Source organism: Xyrauchen texanus, chromosome 3 (assembly GCF_025860055.1).
Source record: "Xyrauchen texanus isolate HMW12.3.18 chromosome 3, RBS_HiC_50CHRs, whole genome shotgun sequence".
Taxonomy (NCBI): Eukaryota; Metazoa; Chordata; class Actinopteri; order Cypriniformes; family Catostomidae; genus Xyrauchen; species Xyrauchen texanus.
This window is the reverse complement of record NC_068278.1, coordinates 2411431-2430537: the sequence shown is the minus strand read 5'-3', so window position 1 is coordinate 2430537 and position 19107 is coordinate 2411431. Positions and strand designations below refer to the sequence as shown.

The 19107-nt window shown below is 38.5% G+C and overlaps 1 protein-coding gene across 1 annotated transcript in view; it reads left to right on the top strand.

Annotated features, from left to right (window-relative positions):
* The window catches only part of LOC127633161 (BMP/retinoic acid-inducible neural-specific protein 1), a 226750-nt gene extending 208184 nt beyond the window's left edge, over positions 1 to 18566 (top strand). Inside the window, exons 7-8 of the mRNA XM_052112045.1 lie at positions 4076 to 4298; positions 16401 to 18566. Coding sequence (XP_051968005.1) covers positions 4076 to 4298; positions 16401 to 17541 — 1364 coding nt within the window. The 3' untranslated portion in view covers positions 17542 to 18566. The remainder of the gene's footprint in view (positions 1 to 4075; positions 4299 to 16400) is intronic.
* The last annotated feature ends 541 nt before the right edge of the window (positions 18567 to 19107 follow it).

Below are 19107 nucleotides of genomic sequence, written 5' to 3'. Positions count from 1 at the left end.
ACCAGACAGTGCAATATATTTATATACAGCATAGGACACTCAAATTGAGTGCATGAACCTGAAGGTCAACGTAAAACTCCTCTGGACCAGACCGAGCCTGAAGAGAATGCACAAATGCTAAGTGAATGGATGAATCAGTAGTGTATTCTAGGGGACACACAGCCATATGTCGTAATCCCACCTAAAATAAGTGATGATACGAATGGCCATTAGTACAACGAATAGGCTTTTGTGTTTTTATTTGTACTATTATTATTTTAAAAAGTGTACAGATATTATCTCTAAACGCGCATGGAGCAGCAGCAGGCAGGAGCACAACTGATGGCACTGGCAAGACAGACAGAGGCAAGCTGATCCACCAATCAGAACATTTATTTCAGACGCAATTGGATATTTGCTAACCAATCATAATTTCTGTTTCAGTAAGGGGAGGGATATTTCCAGCATCTAATGCACAAGCATTCCTGGAGTAACCATAATTTGTGCTCTAAATTAAATTTCCAGCTAAACGTGTGTGTGTATATATATATATATATATATATATATATACACACACACACACACACACACACACACACACACACACACACACACACACACACACACATCAGCCACAACATTAAAACCACCTGTCTAATAATGTGTAGGTCCCCCTCGTGCAGCCAAAACATCTCATATGAGTTACTGTAGACTTTGTCAGTTCTAACCAGTCTGTCCATTCTCTGTTGACCTCTCTCATCAACAAGGCATTTCCATCCAAAGAACTGGCCCTCACTGGATGTTTTTGGTTTTTGACACCATTCTGTGTAAATTCTAGAGACTGTTGTGTTTGAAAATCGCAGGTGATCAGCAGTTACAGAAATACTCAAACCAGCCCTTCTGGCACCAAAAATCATGCCACTGAGATACATTTTTTCCCCCATTCTGATGGTTGATGTGAACATTAACTGAAGCTCCTGAACTGTATCTGCATGATTTTATGCACTGCTGCCACATGATTGGCTGATTAGATAATCGCATGGATGATTGTTGGTGTCAGAAAACTGAAAAACTCTGCCAGTATGGCAAAATACACATGTTAAAAATACATTCTCTGAAAAACCAAATATGCAGTGGTGTTTCTAAAACAAGATAGATCAAATTCATCTTGTTTTAAGGATTTTCAGATATTTTTTATTATTAAATTATTAAAGATTTTTTCCCTAATATTGAAGGTCTTACTAGAAGAAAATAAATTATCATCTAACGTGAATTGTCTTGATAAAAATATATGACCGTGCCTGGTAACATGTGCATGTAAAATGGCTAGAAATAGCATTTTAGCTTAGCGAAAAGCTGATAATTTACACAACTTACTTCTCTGTCTGCTCGTTGTAACACATCACAAGAAAGCATTTATATGAATAAATTTTTTTCCATCTGAAAAGACTAAATATTAAATGAAACAAATGACAATAAACTGCAAAGTAATCAAAATACTTTTTTGAATGTAACTGTATTCTAATTACCAATGATTTAAAGTGTAACTGTAGTGGAATAAAGTTACTTATATTTTGTATTTTAAATAACAAAACAGGGAAGCTTTTGGCTATATATATATATATAGCAGAGAGTCTTTTTCTACCATTCCCTCAGTGAAATCTGCTGGTGGTGAAATATTTACCTCAGACATTGATTTTAATATTGCTTTTAAAGTATTCTATCTTGATCTCTGTGGTTCCACATCTTCATCTACTGATGAGGATTTTAGAAACTTTGTGGAACCATTAGAAATTCCTAAACTGACAGCTGAGATAAACCTTAGAGGAGCTTGGGGAGGTAATTAAGGCCTTGCCTGCAGGCAAGGCTCCGGGGCCAGATGGATTTGCCACTGAGTAGATCTTATGCTACAGAACTGGCTCCACTTTTGCTAGAAGTTTATACGGAATCATTAAAGAATGAAAAACATCCGCCAACCATGACGCAAGCCCGGATCAGTCTGATTCTTAAAAAGGACAAAGTGTAAGAGTTACCATCCAATTTCCCTGATCCAGCTAGACGTTAAAATATTGTAAAAAAAAAAAAAAAAAAAAACTCTGGCTAACCGATTAAGTAAAGTTAAGAAATCTCTTATACATATAGATCAGGTGGTATTTATTTGGGGCATAGCTCTTCTGATAACATCAAATCAAATCACTTTATTGTCACATATAAACATTAGGCGTTTCAGCAATATCATGTGGTCAGTGGTGAATTATCAGTTGCTGCCATCTCACTTGATGCCAAAAAGGTGTGTTTGATATGGTAGAATGGGATTATCTTTTTAAGATTTTGGAAATGTATGGGGATCACTTTTATTGGTTTGATTAAGTTACTTTATAGACACCCGGTAGCAGCGGTACAAAATAATTGATTAATTACAGATTTACCCTCTTTCCCCATTCTTGTTCTGTCTTGCACTGGAACCATTTGCAGCCACGTTAGGTGGTGGCATGTAGAAGGCTGGGTATCTGGGGTTTGTTTGATGGGAAATGGGGCAGCTATTTGGCATTTTTGGCGGGCTCTCGGGGAGGGGTAGTAGAGAGAAACAGTTTTAAATGTGTGTGATTAGATATATATATATATATATATATATATATATATATATATATATATATTATTTTTTTTTTGTATACTTACATGTGACCACGGGAGTGTTTGTTCAGGCCCAGGGTGTGGTTGGGGGCTGGGTTTAAATGTTGATTCTGTGTATATAGGTTTAGCTTTTCTTTGTTATATGGATGAATCAATAAAAAATGTTAATCTAAAAAAACAAAAACAAAAAAACATCTTTTCTGTGCATGTGAGTGTGTGTGTGTGTGTGTGTGTGTGTGTGTGTGTGTGTGTGTGTGTGTGTGTGTGTGTGTGCGTGTTTTTTTTCTATATTCTTTCTGACTATTGGCATAATTTTCATCAAGCAATTTCCACAACACACCAATAAACAACGGCACTCTACTGACAGTCATGTGTCGTTGCGTTGAGGCCCGGGGTGGTTTCTGCATTCAGATGCCACACGGTTTCATTTTAATAGTATTACAAAAACAAATAAAATGAGCAGAAATTGTTGTGTTCTTAAACACTGTGAGCACATGTTCACATCATTATATTGACATTTTCAATATGACTGTGCTGCAGATATTTACATGGACAGTCAAGCAACCTGGATTACACTGGAAAAGACAGTTTCCTTGTATGTCTCGCAGACACGTCATAGTTAAAACATGTATTAATGCATGTTAATATGTATCAGCACTCAGAAGATTCGAAATGACGTCATAAATGTGCAAATATGGTTCTTGAACATGAAATTGACTGTGTATTCAGACCAGTGTATGATATTCCAATGGAAAAAAATATATATATTATTCATAATCTTTCATTCAAATGTAATAACGAAACAATTTCCTTTTCAGATGATGTCACAGAGGCTGTGCCATTGGTTAATGTTAGTCAATAGTTAAATACAGTATCAATTTAGGCATTATTTTAGACTACTGTTGTAGGTACTGCAGCCTTCCTTAAATCATGCCAATAGTTACCATGGTAATATAATGGCAATGAGACACCCACTTTTCACCATCCAATCAATTCTCATAGGATAAAATCAAGTCCCGCCCCTCCCATTTACATCAAAGTCTCAAGCCTTGTTACGTAATGATATTAACATATAGTGTTTTTTGGTATAAATTAATCCACATTTGTAAAAGTCAATATTTTTGTTCATCACTCTTTGCAGGTTTCACCTACAATGGATTCCATGAATCAGTATGTGGAAAAAAGCATAGAAGAGTAAACAAGCATACTGTATAATGGATTCCTGTTCTCCTAGCCTGGTCTGTTTAAATGGTTTTAGAGGGTTATGGTTTTCATGGTAGCTGGTCAGACTCGAAGATAACAAAAACTTAAAACCTTTTTAAACAGGGTTGACATATTACTTTGCATAAAAATTTTTAGTTACTTTTTCTACTGAGTAAAAGAATATTGTAACATGCTCCTTTTAGAAGTAACATTCCCCAACACTGCTCTCTCTCTCTCTCTCTCTCTCTCTCTCATTTAGATGAGTTTAAGTCATTTCTCAAGCGCTTACCTGCGACTCATTTCTTGCCGGTGAGCAGTGTTCATCTGCTGTGGGGCAGCGACTGGGATCTTCAGAACCGATATCGGCTCCTGCAGAGTTCACTGGAGGTCCAAAGACTGAAGATCCAGCGTACGGCCCGCAAACTCTTCGGTCTGAGCATTCGCTGTCATCACAACCCAAACCACCAGATGCCCAGAGAGAGGTGAGCACCAGTGCACACACTCAGGACCAACCACTCGTGTTACTTTACATGAGCAATCAGCTGGAAAATGTGATCATAGTCCATTGATTGTTCTCAATAGAGCTGAACAATCACCACAAATTTTTACCATGCCCTTGGTTCCAGAAGTATTTTACCTCCACAGGAATTTAAAACATTTCATAATATTACTCAATAAATAGTTCAAAGACTTGAACCAAACCAACTTGCATTGCAATGTTTTGTTTGAAGCAACTCATATCCATGTTCCCGTTTCCATTGAAATAGTGACTTTTCTGATTGGTGGATCTCTCTTCAGGATTATGGGTAGTGTAGTTTCACTGGGAATTCACAAATTAAACAGAATATGGCTGCACAATTAATCGGATTAAGTAACTAATTCCCTTTAATTTCCCTATGCTCCAGTTGTGTCTAAATGTTCTATTTATTTAAGTGTTTTTTTATGCAACATTGATCATTGTAACCAATCAGAGACATGTCCGTTGTGCACATGAATGCAGTGATCAGAGTGTTAAGATTAGTCGTGTGCTAGACACGTTTGAATTTTTTGCATTTTCTGTGCTGAATGGATGTAAACATGGTAAAATGTGTTAAACTGAGTTGAGGCTTAATGGCTGCTGATAGGTTTATCAAATTAACTGAAATATTGAAACAAACCAACATAGTCTCATAGAATAAACGCAACCATAACAACATTTTTGCAAACTGATTTTTGCATGTCGAGTTCTGTTTCATTGCAGTTTCCTGATGAAAATAACACTAGAGGTGCTACAACAACGTTTTATTCACTTTCCCAAAATTCACAATTGATTTGATTTGAACTGATTTTGACTTTATAAACACTTTTTTACACTATTACTCGCACAATTCTATGTTATGATATCAAAACACTTTTACTGTAATGCACCTTTTAAAAAAAAAAGTTAAAATTTGTAAGCTTTTATTACAGACCCACCTACAGTTACACACTTATTCCAATGCGATTAACTTCCACGGTAGCTCACATGATAGTGTTGGACTTTGAAATCGGAAAGCCGAGGCTCGAGACCAGTCAAACACGCAAATTGACGAAAGTGTCATAAGCCCTATTTGGATGGCAAAGTTTTCTCAGGGTGACGTCTGTATAAGTACATTTGCATGCCAACTCTGTGATAAAACTCATGCGTTTGAATGATAATTAAATCAAGAGGGACAAGCGAGACTGTTCGTCGGTCACATAATTCCAGTTGCGCTTGTTATATGGAAAATTCCTGAATCTACACACTGTGTCCTCTGTATTTGCATTCAAATATGTTTGGAATTACACTAAAGTGAAAATAACATTTTCAAAGCATGTATGAGGGAACCACGCTGCAGACATTTACAGTGTAAATGTTCACATACGGCACAAGCCAAAATTCTTGTGAAAAGCAATTAAACTAATCAAGAAACTGTAGGGGCAAGACTGTTTGACAACACAAGCCAAATAAATCTGTCAATGGGGTACACTTGCTTCGTTTCTCACCATTTTGTTTTATTGCATCTCTCTCTCTCTCTCTCTCTCTCTCAAGTGTAGGCAGGGAGAGAGAGAAGTCGCACGTATCACGGACAGTAAAAATAGTTAAAATGACATTTGAGGCGCTATGGTTAAAAGGGTTTTATTATGTTTTGTCTATCAAAATGATGGACCTCATTTGGAATTATCCGTCAGTGTTTATTTAAAATGGCAGGGGGAATTAAACCTTTTAAATAAGGTAGACATTAACCCGGCCACTTTTCTGGGACTAGTCAACCCGTATAAACGAGTAGTTGTGCAAGCCCGATGTATAAATATGTATATACAGTATAGTACAAGTTTCTATATTCAAATGTTATATATTAGAATTGTATTACTTACCTGTTGCTGCCATAATAATGACCTGTAATAATGATCTGGCTCTGGTTTTTCTTTTACTTCTAATTAAGAGTTCCCACACACTGTGGTGGAGCGGCGATGTAATTTTATTATTGTGAATTATTTCAAACATTGCTGTTACACAATCCAACATTGTTCACAACTGTACATGACTCCCAGAGCTGTTAAAGCACAGTGGAACCACACGCCACTTAGCAGTCGTCAAAAAGGATTTCCAAAATGACTTTTGGATTATAAACTCTGAGATTTGGATTGGTGTTTGTCAAAAAACAGCAGGTAATTCATCCGTAAATTTTCTTGCGGGACAAAAACACTGACATTTCGGATTCAGACAGCAATATAATCGCCGACTACCCCTTGTAAATGCTGGAATTACCTCGTGTCCCCATGTAAAATAATTGCCATCCGAATAGGGCTACAGAGCTGACACAAAATGAATATGCTTTTCATTTCTCATTTTGTTTTTTGGACACTATCGGTTAGGTTTTGGCATTGGTTAAAGGTAAGGCTGTCTGTTTAGTGTCTACCTCTCTTTTGATTTTAGATCACTATTGGTTTGGCTTAAGTTAAACTTTTAGGTTGGGGAGGTACATTTTACTCATTAAAACCTCCATCTTATATTCACCTTAATTCCACTCGCTTTTGGCACCCCCTGCTGGACATTTCACTGGAAACTGCAGCCAAATGTGCGGAATTTCATTTTGCAAAATGATACCATGGTCACATAATGTTCATGAGACCAGGCCGAAACATACACACAAGAGGCAAGAAATGTGTGGAAATTTGTGAATGAAATCTGCAGTTTTCTGTAAATGTGTGCGCACGGATCCCGTATGTCTCCCGGTAACAGTCGTAAAGAGTGAGCATAGACAGTTCTCAGCTGGTATTGGGCATGTAGCCGAAAGAAAGAATATGGTGTGAAGTTGTCCTAAATAAAATAAGTTTCTTCATGTAAATTCTGTTCATCAAAATTTATATTCGTGAATATCAAGGTAAATAATTAACAATTGGGTCAATGATTTTTCTCATAATCCTGCAGAAAAATGAATTATATACAATATATATATATATATATATATTATATACAGTAAAATTTGGTGAACAGTGTTGGGTAGATTGCTTCTGAAATGTAATCTGGTACTTATGGTACACAACTAAAATTCTTATCAGTTATGCAATCTTTTAAATGCTTTTTGTCAGTCCTGGAGCAATCAATGGTGTGAGTTTGGGGCAGGGCGGTCTTTTTATTCAACCAATGGCAGATAGGGAGAATGTTCAGAAAACATTAAAACAATCATTGTTTTTTGCATTTAGCGGTGCAGAAATGACACACTTCAGCTTTAAAAGGCATAACATTTGGTTGAACTAAACAAATGCAGTTATGTGGTCATTAGCGTAGTTAGCAAATAGCGAAGAATATGCATAATGAGAGAGAGCAAATAACCACATGTACTGTACTTTAAATAAATAAAAAAATTAACTCTGCACATTTTATAAACATAGTTGTTTATGGGCGAAGGAATATGAGAGCGTCAGCTAACACTGATGTGGAAGTGGCTCACCCACGCTACAATGTGGCTTTGCCAAGCTCTGAACTGAAGCGTTATCAAGGCCGAACAGAGCACAGGCACAGCTCTACAGGCCACACGGCAATGACGTCTGATGGCAACGGCACAGAGAAACAGTGTGAGACAGAGAGGAATACCGAATGGAATGAATGTTTTAATTTCAGGTGGACTCAGGACTCAGGTCTGTTCACTGTACCTCAACAAATAGAAAATTTCCTCTGATTTTGAGGGCTCGAAAAATGCTGGACTTCAAAGTACAATGTTGTTCTGTCTCGAAAGAGTGAAAGTAAATTTCTGTTTGTGTGTAAGACTATATTCATAGGCTACTTCAAAGTCAAAGCGGCTAGTTTAGCTAACTGATAACAGTGCAGCAAATTAGCATCCAATTTGAATAAACTAAGCAGCAGGGCATGCAATTCTTCATGGTTAACAACATCTGGGGGAAGAGACAGCTTGACTGCACTTCCCATGGTTTATACAGCTCTTCTTGAAACTTATGCTTTCCCATTGAACATACTTGGTGCGGCTAACAAACCTCAGCACACAAGGTAGTGATAGTTACATGTCTATGCCATTAAACAGGTAGTTTAATGGCATAGTTTAGTTTAACTGAAATTATTCAGGTGGCTAACTATAAATGTGTCAGCACATTTGTAACTAAGCACGATTCTCTTCAAACATTTGCTCTATCATAAAAGTAGTAATTGTTGGGGGGGTAACTAAACACACACATCAAATAGATGTCTAAGTGATGTAATGTGTGCTGTTAGAATTGTCACATTATGTTGTGAACGCAGCAATGGAGCCGAGGGAGTAATCAACCATTTCCTCAAACTTAGTATTGGGAACTCGCATGAACTTCGGTTCTTTCGGACAGTTCATGTAAATTAAATAAATTAAATTGACATTAGTGATTCAATGATTCACTTGAGTTTCACGCAGCCTTAAAGGGACCTTGCCTTTTTTAAGCTAAAAGTTTAGTTAAAGCGATTTTAGCCATTCTACTTCTACAAGACTGAGCTGTTGAATTAGCCACGCCCCCTCTTTCCAAAACCTAGCACTCGAAAGATACCAAATGAGCTTTATTGAGACCCACATAGAGTAGAATCAGTTGTCAAAAGCAACAGCAACAAAATAAAAAAATTAAAAAATCAGCGTCTTAATCTGGCAACTGTTATGAACAACATGCCATGAAAGTGGCATTAAGCCTCAATAATTCGCTGTTACTACAATACTTCGAGAATGCGCAAAATTATTGACAGTGAGAAAGCATCAGAGTACGGGGCCCACAGACACATTTTATTTGCTGTTTACAGAGTCTAGAGCTGTCACTGAGACCGGTGAGAAATCTCTCGACACATTCCGGGACTTTTTTCATACCTTTTTTGCATACTTTTCCTTAAAAAATTGCTCACAGCACCTTTAATTGCTGCTATTTATCACAATATTGGTGGTGGGCCACACTTTATTTGAAAGTGTTCATGTTACTGTGTACTTACATAGGTAATAATTACAGATAAATACAAATCAATGTATTTGCTATGTAATTATTTTGTAGAGCTGCTTGTATTACAGATTATTTGTATTACTACTGTAGTAATTAATAATAATAACAACATGTAATATGTGTAACATGGACACTGTAAAACAAAGTGTTACCAGACACAGGGTTCCCACACATCCTGGAAAACCAGGAATTTTGCAATGCAGTTTTCCAGTCATGGAAAAGTCATGGAAAATTAGAAAAATTCCTAAATGTCATGGAAAATAATTATTTGTCCTGAAATAATCCTTTTAGTATAATAGAATTATTTGACTGTGTTGCTAACAAGGTTTCTGTTACATGTACAAAAACATTGCCATTAGCGAATCCTTTTTGGATACTTTCTCTTCTCATCTGTTGTCATCCCTACTTTTACCATAGAAGAATTTTTACTGTTTTGTTGGTCAAAGTGACCCTTTGCAGTAACACTGTGGTGGTTTTCATACTGGTACATTTGCTGAATCTGAGTGCTATCGTTCCCGACGATCGTCAATGTTTTGTGGGGGGCTCTTTGGGAGCCATGCCATCTGTTGCTCCCTATTCTTCTATTCTATTCTATTTGCAAGTGGAATGTTTGGGAGTCTAAAATTAATATTTCCTATTAACACACTTAAGATGAAGATATTGATAGCCATATTAAGAATTTTTTTTAAAGATTGTTGCACTGTACTCTGTGTGTGTGTGTGTGTGTGTGTGTATATATATATATATATATATATATATATATATATATATATATATATTAGTATATACTGTTTTGGTGTCTATGCAAATGTTGGTATATTGGCTGTTTCACAACTTTACAACGACTTCAAACATGGCTCACCCAATCAGATTTTAAAGCTAGAACTATCTGTTTATTACCATTTGTTCTAAGCTTGCAAGCTCAGATGGCTTTTATACAATGGCATGTATCCAAGCTGTTGTTGTCCCGCTGTGCTGTCGTCAGCCTGTCGGTCCGGTCTCTGTTGACCTGCTCTCTGGCCTCAAGGTCCTGATGAAGAAAGATGGCTGCTCGCTTGAGAATGAGTTTCCTGCTGATGCTGAACAGCCGTTCGTTGCTCATTATTAGCAGCAAACTGCCTCCATCCGTCTGACAGACTCCAGAGACAGAAGCTGAGAAACACCATTCTGCTTCCAGTTAGATGGCACACCAATTATCAAGAGGAATAAAACATAATTTTGTTCCAAACTTTGGTTAATCGAGATTTTCGAGTAATTATTAATTATTTAGTAATTATTACCACGGATGGCTTCTTCGTTGTGGAGCTCTCCAGCGCTTTTGTTACTTGCCAAGTCATTTTTTGTCACTCTCAAAACCCGATCAGTTTACCAAGGGTGAACTACTGAAAATTCAGCAGAGCATACCTGATAATTTTTTACTGGTTTCTGATTATTCAGATGTTTTATTATACAGCTCAGTTAGAGGAGCATTGGTGTTCTACAAGTGCTCCAAGAGACGTAAGTGAGGGAAGTCTGCCGGCACGCTTGTGCAGCTTCATTAATGAACCTTTAGGACTCCACTGCACAGTATTCATCTGGTGAATGTCTGCTCCCTCGCCAACAAATGGACGAACTGCTTCTGCTCACTCAAACAAATAAGGAATTTTCTAACTCCGCTGTGCTGTGTTTCACGGAAACCTGGTTGAATGAAGCCATCCCAGACTGCGCATTGCATCTGCCGGGCTTCCAGCTATTCAGAGCAAATCGTCTTGTGGAATTAACTGGGAAAACGAGAGGTGGTGGAACATGCTTTTACATCAACAAAAGTTGGTGTACAGATGTTGAAGATGATGTGCTGTCCTAATTTAGAAGAGCTCTTCATCAACTGTAAATCTTTCTACTCGCCACAGGATTTTTCCTAGTTTATTCTGGTGAGTGTGTACATCCCGCCACAAGCATGCGTGAACGCAGCGCTGCAACAGCTGGCTGATCACATCACAGAAATGGAGCAACAACACATGGACTCTCTAATCATTATTCTGGGAGATCTTAATAAAGCTAACCTCACCCGTGAACTGACAAAATACAAACAACACATCACATGCCCCTCCAGAAAAAGAAATATACTGGACCACTGTTACACCACAGTAAAGGATGCATATTGCTATGTCCCACATGCAGATTTATGACTCTCTGATCAATGTTGGATTCATCTTCTACCAACCTACTAACAGAAACTAAAATCAGCTAAGCCTGTAGTAAGGACTGTAAAGAGTTGGATTAATGAAGCAGAGCTGGAACTACAAACTTGCTTTGAATGAACTGATTGGAGTGTTTTTGAAGCAGCAGCCTGGACGAGCTCACAGAGACTGTGACATCATATATCAGTTTCTGTGAAAATATGTGCATTCCTACTAGGACATTTTTATCATTTAATAACAATAAACCTCATACAGCTTTGTCATGCCAAAGAAGATGAGAATTCAGTGTGGCTAAAAGAAGCTACTCTGAAAAGCTGAAAAAACATTTTCAGCCAACGATCCTGCATCTGTGTGGAAAGGTCTGAAAAGCATTACCAAGTATAAGACACCTCACCTTCGCTCTGTAGGTAATCAACAAATGGCTGATTAACTGAATGTGTTTTACTGCAGGTTTAAATCCCAGTCTCACACCCCTCCCCTGCCCCACTCTGATCTTCACTTCACTTCACACACATCTGGGACCTTCACTATTAGCACTCGTGCTCCCTGTACATTCATTTCTGCACTGCAAAGGACCCTCTGTCAAGCTCCTGAAGTTTGCAGATGACACCACGGTCATTGGCCTCATCCGCGAGGGTGGCGAGTCTGCATACAGACGAGAGGTTGAACAGCTGGATGTCTGGTGTGGTCACAACAACCTTGAGCTGAACAAGCTCAAAACAGTGGAGATGATAGTGGACTTCATGAGAAAATTACTCTAGACCCCACACACCCTGCCCACTCCCTTTTTGAACTGTTGCCCTCTGGCCGGCGCTACAGAGCACTCAGCGCCATGACAACGGGGCACAAGAACAGTTTTTACCCTCAGGCCATTTACCACATGATCAATTAAACTGCCTTCAGGACTTCCATAGTGCAGTAATGTATAAATATGTAAATTCACTCCTATTTAATTAAATAACTGCACATACCCCTACCTTGCGCATATATTGCACATATGCCGTTCTATGTTATATGTCCTATTTTTTTTGAATGTCTATTAATAGCCTTACCTTGTTTTATATTCTGTGTCTCTGTGATGTTCTGTTTGCACTTGCTTGTCTCTCCTATCCCAAAAACATTTCCTTGTATACGTGAGCACTAAACTTGGGAATAAAGCTCATTCTTATTCTGATTATTGCTGTATTAAAGTCCTCATCATAATTACAAAGTTTTTAACCTTTAAATGATTTTGATCAGAATGAAATAGATGCGTTGGACAATTTCATATATGTCTATTTTTCACCAAAAAATGCTAATACAACAAAATGAAGAGTTAAAGATGTGCATCAGGTGTGCAATTGATGCTTTATCTATCTGTTTTATCATTCTTGTGCTGCCTGTTGCCTCTTAAAGTGGCTAAACGTTGCCATCCATTGCGTAAAAGACTGGATCATCCTGTTTTAAAGATGAAATGATACGTCCCGTTTCGAATCAACAGACGCGATTTGTCCCATATTTGAACTGGTCAGATGGTGTTATGGTAAAATCGTTCCAGATCGCTAATTTAACGTTTATATAAGTTGGAAAATGTAGGCTACAGTGGGTAAGGGACTGTCTGAAAATTACACACATTGTGCTAAAACTGTGGATTTTTAACTGAATGAACAAAAAAACAGGTGAAGGAAAGAAATTATAAAATTCCTTTTATATATAAAATTCCTTTTATATATAAAAATATATTTATTTAAATTTTTCGATTATCTATCTTCTTTATCTTATTTATGTATACATTACATTTTGGTTTGTTTATGTCATGGGTCAGGAAAGTTCTCATTTTAGCATATAAGAAAGAATATACAATTGTTATTATTACTAACTCTTTAACACATTTATTGCTAAAACTGTGGGGGATGCGGTAAGGAGCCGACTGAGCAAATTTACATTTTAGGCAAAGAAAAAGTACACAAGCATATTGGCTACCCAATTACACATCAAAGCACCTACAGTATTAGCTTACACTATGTGAGCAGATTGACTTGACATTTCACATGTAAGCAAGCTGATATCAGCTTACACCATTCAGAATTTCAAGACTGAACTTTGACTGAGTTCTGAATTGCATCCTACCCATACTACTCCTAACACTGTACCTCTGCCATATATGTCTATAGCAAAAAAAAACTATAAATAGTATGGTAGTATGCCGTTCCGAACTCGGCCTTAGGCATTTATCAGCATATTGCTGTACATGTAAACGCACGCAATGAGGAGGAACCACAGCTCAGCTTAACCTCATCTTTGCTCAATTTTTGTCCTTTTGCACATGGTGCAGTTTCTACTTTTAGAGAGCACCTTAGAGTCAGCTGTTGTTTATTCCTGAGTTGGGGAAAAGCTGATGCAAGTTTTACATAAAATATTGTCTCTAGAGCTGCATGTTTCTGAGAAGCTTCCAAGATTAGTTAACTGTAAAAATGTCTGGTTGAAAGTCCTCATACTAAGTCTTTAAAGGCTGTTTTTGGTTGGTCCAAACCCAAGTTCAAACCCTTACTTTTTGGGGCCAATCTATGTTTTTAACACATACTGTATGTAAGCAGATGTAAATGGCTTTAAAAGTAATTATGGTAACGTCTGATGAATTGCTCTGATCAGACTACTTTAAAGAGCACAGTTGCCTCGACTGCAGTGACAGATAGGTTCACACCTCAGAGATTTCTGTGCCATTTGACTAAAGGATGCCTCTCTCGGCAGTATTTAATCAAACCAAATGATGCAACTAAATGAGTAAACAAACTATGCCGCCTGTCTTTGCTTATGCAAAGTCCCAAAATTACAGTAACCAGCCTATCTGATGGCTTGCTCTAATTATAGATATCTGTCATTAGCAGTGAGCTCTACCTTCTAAAGCTGTGATATTGTAAATAAAAAAGGCTTGCAGCAGCCTTTTCGATTTCATAAAAGAAATGAGCCAAATGCACAGTCCTGTATATGGCTCATTCTACAGTCTGTTCTCTCTCTACCTCTCAGTTTTTCATTAGAGTAATGAACATCATACAGTCTGTTCACTAGAGCTGTGATGCGCCATTACAAACATGACAATGTGCAAACAAACAGCATCCGTTTGCCATCAATTCCATCTCATTCCCCACGGCAAATCCCAGTCAGCAAAACAAATAATAATGCTAAATAAAACCAGCAAGCCATTCTGAAATCCATATTGGGAAAGCAGTTACAGAATATAACATATTGAAGGCTTGTGTTTTACATCACATAAAGCTTTCTTATTGGAAATAAATACAAACAAATACAATACTCCACAAGCGAGTTTATACAAGACTGTATATGGCTTCAAATTGATTGGGGCCAAACATCAGCTATTTATTGATTAAGTAATCTGGACTCAATTGAAAGTCAAATAAGATTTTGCCAGGACTATAGATTATTTATGTAGATTAAACGCCACATGAAGTACAGTTTCAACCATCTTAACTGTAGGATATTTGGTGCAGAAGAGCAAACAGTTGCTGGCAATATGACTTGAATCTCAACCCAACCTTTTAATCCTGGATATCCTCAACGTCATAAATTAAAAGATTCAGCTCACTAGGCTCAAGAAGCCTAGCTGAAGCTCACATCTGGCCAATAAAACAAACAAAAGAGGCCATTGGTCAGAGGACCCTCAACCCATGGGATGGTGACATAGAGCAGACTCAGCATGACCTTCTGAACTTCCACACAGAGCTAAAGCATGCTTTCTTTGAAATGTTTCCTTGTTAAAGCCCCTCGTCCTCGTGTTTGAGCAATCCAATGTGGTGGTGGTGGTGTAGTGGTAACCACATAACTGGTAATCAGAAGGACACTGGTTCAAGCCCCACAGCCACCACCATTGTGTCCTTGAGCAAGGCACTTAACTCCACGTTGCTCCAGGGGGATTGTCGCTGTAATAAGGGCTCTGTAAGTTTGGATAAAATCGTCTGCCAAATGCATAAATGTAAATGTAAGACTTCTCATATACATATAATACAAAAAATACTGATGAAATAGCCTTTTGTTGAAATTTGATATATATCTTTTTAATTATGTATTTGCTCTAAAATGGCTTATTTTTTTGTTTTGTTTTGGGGGGTTTTATCAGAGGAACCATAGTTTCAACCAATTTAATGCAATTGCAGCCTTTTGCAGTTTAATAATCCCATGACCATATCTCAATTTTACTGTAAATTGGATTAATTGTGCAGCCCTGAAGGATCGTGAATTCAGTCTTATGATGAGCTACTTAGGAAACATACTGGCAATATAAATATACTTTAATTTCACATTTACATTTATTCATTTGGCAGATGCTTTTATCCAACATCTTACGGAGACAACAGTGTGAAAAGTGCTCCATTACAACGTTTTATTAGCATCAGAATAGTAGTATCCAAGACTGATTAGAGTGCAACAATAATATATATGGAAAAGATGTGTTTTTATATCGCCAGCAAAATCATCACAATAATATCATGAATATTTGATATATCACCCAGCCCTATGTCTGGCTAAATTGGTTTTAGACAAAATTGTAATATCTGCCCAAAATTATTTTCATTGGCACAGTCTGAGAGCTTCTTGGATGTTCACGGTCTCTGCTCACTCTCTGGGTTCATTAACATGTCATCTTAACCTTTAGTACTTTGTCTTCCAGAAATCAAAATGTGAGCACTCAGTTATCCCTCATGCAGCAGAGAAACTCCAAAGCCTTTCAGAATGACAAGGCAAAATGCCTTCTGGAAGAGAGAAGATGAGTAGTGCAGGGGGAAAATTTGACAGAATACATTATCCATTTTAGTGATTAGACTGTAACAAACGTCAGGAGGCTGAGGCGGTAGCTTTGTGCTTTTGGACTTAACGCTGCATTATTAATGGTTTCTTCTACCTAGCTGCCTGACTCTGTTGTTATCTGTCTGTTTGCAGATCGGTGCTCCAGTGGCTGAACCGGGTGCAGTCATTCCTCTACTGCAATGAGAATGGTTTCTGGGGCACATTCCTGGAGAGTCAACGCACCTGCGTGTGTCACACGGGGGCCAGCCTGTGCCAGCGGCCGATCCCTTGCATGATCGGCGGAAACAACAGCTGCGCCATGTGCAGCCTGGCCAACATCTCCCAGTGTGGCTCCTGCAACAAGGGCTACAAGCTGTACCGCGGCCGCTGCGAGCCGCAGAACGTAGACTCGGAGCGCAGCGAGCAGTTCATCAGCTTTGAGACAGACTTGGACTTCCAGGACCTGGAGCTCAAGTACCTGCTGCAGAAGATGGACTCGCGTCTGCACATCCACACCACCTTCATCAGCAACGAGGTGCGCCTGGAAACCTTCTTCGACCCGCGGTGGCGTAAGCGGATGTCCCTGACGCTCAAGAGCAACAAGAACCGCATGGACTACCTGCACATGATCGTGGGCTTGTCCATGAAGATCTGCCAGATGCGCAACAGCAGTGTGGACCCCATGTTCTTCGTGTATGTGAACCCGTTTAGCGGGAGTCACTCAGAGGGATGGAGCATGCCTTTCGGTGAGCATGGATACCCGCGCTGGGAGAAAGTGCGTCTCCAGAACTCGCAGTGCTTTAACTGGACCTTGTTGTTGGGAAACCGCTGGAAGACCTTCTTCGAGACAGTGCACATCTACCTGAGAAGCCGTGCCAAGGTTCCCACCGGCCTCCGGAATGATACAGGCCAGGGCCCGGTGGACTTGTCCGACCCCAACAAGCGGCAAATCTACATTAAGATCTCAGACATACAAGTGTTCGGATACAGCTTGCGATTCAATGCTGATTTGTTGAGGAGTGCCGTGCAGCAAGTAAATCAGTCGTACACGCAGGGTACCCAGTTCTACTCGTCCTCATCCATCATGCTCTTGCTGTTGGACATCCGTGAGAGAATCAACCGTCTGGCCCCTCCAGTGGCCCCCGGGAAACCCCAACTGGACCTGTTCTCCTGTATGCTGAAACATCGACTTAAGCTGAATAACAGCGAGATGATTCGAGTGAATCACGCCTTGGACATGTACAACACAGAAATCTTGAAACAATCAGACCACCTGACTACCAAACTTTGCTGAAAAATACAGTTTGAGAGAAGAAAATGTTCTATAGAAAAATGTTTGAAGACAAAAAAATAAGTCTTTTTATTTGGAACATTTTAGTTTGCTTTTTGATGTATTATTAACAACTTTGTAAGTGTAATTGTTAAACGGAAGCTAAAAATACAGATAAATCATTTTAGTTCACTAAAGATGATAAATGAACAAAAAAAAATACTGTATCATATTTGTCAAAGCATGTCTGTCATTTCCTAAAAGAAAATTACAAAAATATATATATAAAAAAAACAACAAAAACATTAAATTCGACATCCCCGTGACACAGAGGCCTTGATTTTACTTTGAGGGGAAAAGGTAAATTTTAAACTGCCATTCTTTACTGGTTAACATGTTTTTAAAGATGTGACAAAAACTCCATAAGGACAGAACTTAAATTTGTTTCTGGAATATCAGTAAATTACCCAAAAGTCATTTAGGCCACAACTAATTTAAGTTTTCGAAGGTATCTGTTTCCAGTAGAGGAAAATGCTGGTCTACTGTGGATGAGAGGTGTAAACATCAATGCGTTTTCAAACGAAAATGGATTAGTGGAGACGTGGCCTTACTCACCGTCCTATCGTTCAAAAACCACATTAATTTCTTGTGTGAAACAAAAAACTTGAATGTTTAAAGTCCTCTGAAGTCATATGAAAGCTTTGTGTAAGGAACAAACATCAATTAAAGCCATTAAAGGAATATTCTGGGTTTAAGACAAGTTTAGCTCAATCGACAGCATTTGTGGCATAATGTTAATTACTACAAAAACAATTTCGACTTGTCCCTCCTTTTCTTAAAAAAAAAAAAGAGAGAAATTCTGAGTTACAGTGAGGCACTTACAATTAGAGATGCACAGATATAATGGCTGCCAATATTTATCGGCTAACTATTGACCAAATTAAAACCATCAGCAAATAGGTTTTAAGCATGAAAACGACAATATGAAAATAATCGTGTATTAACACACGGAAATAATGATAGCAACAGAATATAGAAGGGCTGGCTCTCCTAAGAACATGTCATGTTTAATTTATAATCATTCTTTTTCTCAAATTGAGGAAAAACGAATCGGTTACCTTACGTAACCTAGGTTCTCTCTAGAAGAGGGAACGAGTATTGCGTAAGCTAGCTTACGCTACGGGAAAGATTAATCTTTTCTGAGATATTGAAGCCAAAAAATTATCCTTAATTTTGTATCCATTGTCAACGCAGTGCAGCAACTGCATACCTTGAGCGGGCATGCTAGCGAGCTCATTGGTTGCTCTGCGGCAACTGCTGCAGCCTACAGACGAACTTGAGTGAACTTGCGTCCAATGACAGGCGCTCGCGCCGTCACTGTATCAAAGCCCGCCAGAATGGCCATGGCTAGAGTGCATATAAGCGTAAGTTCGTAGGCTGGAACCCTGGTTTTCATTGAATGAAGCGAAAATCGCTCGTGGCGCGAGCACGGCCGGCTACGCAATACTCGTTCCCTCTTCTAGAGAGAACCGAGGTTACGTAAGGTAACCGATTCGTTCTCTTACGAGAGGTTCTCTCGTATTGCGTAAG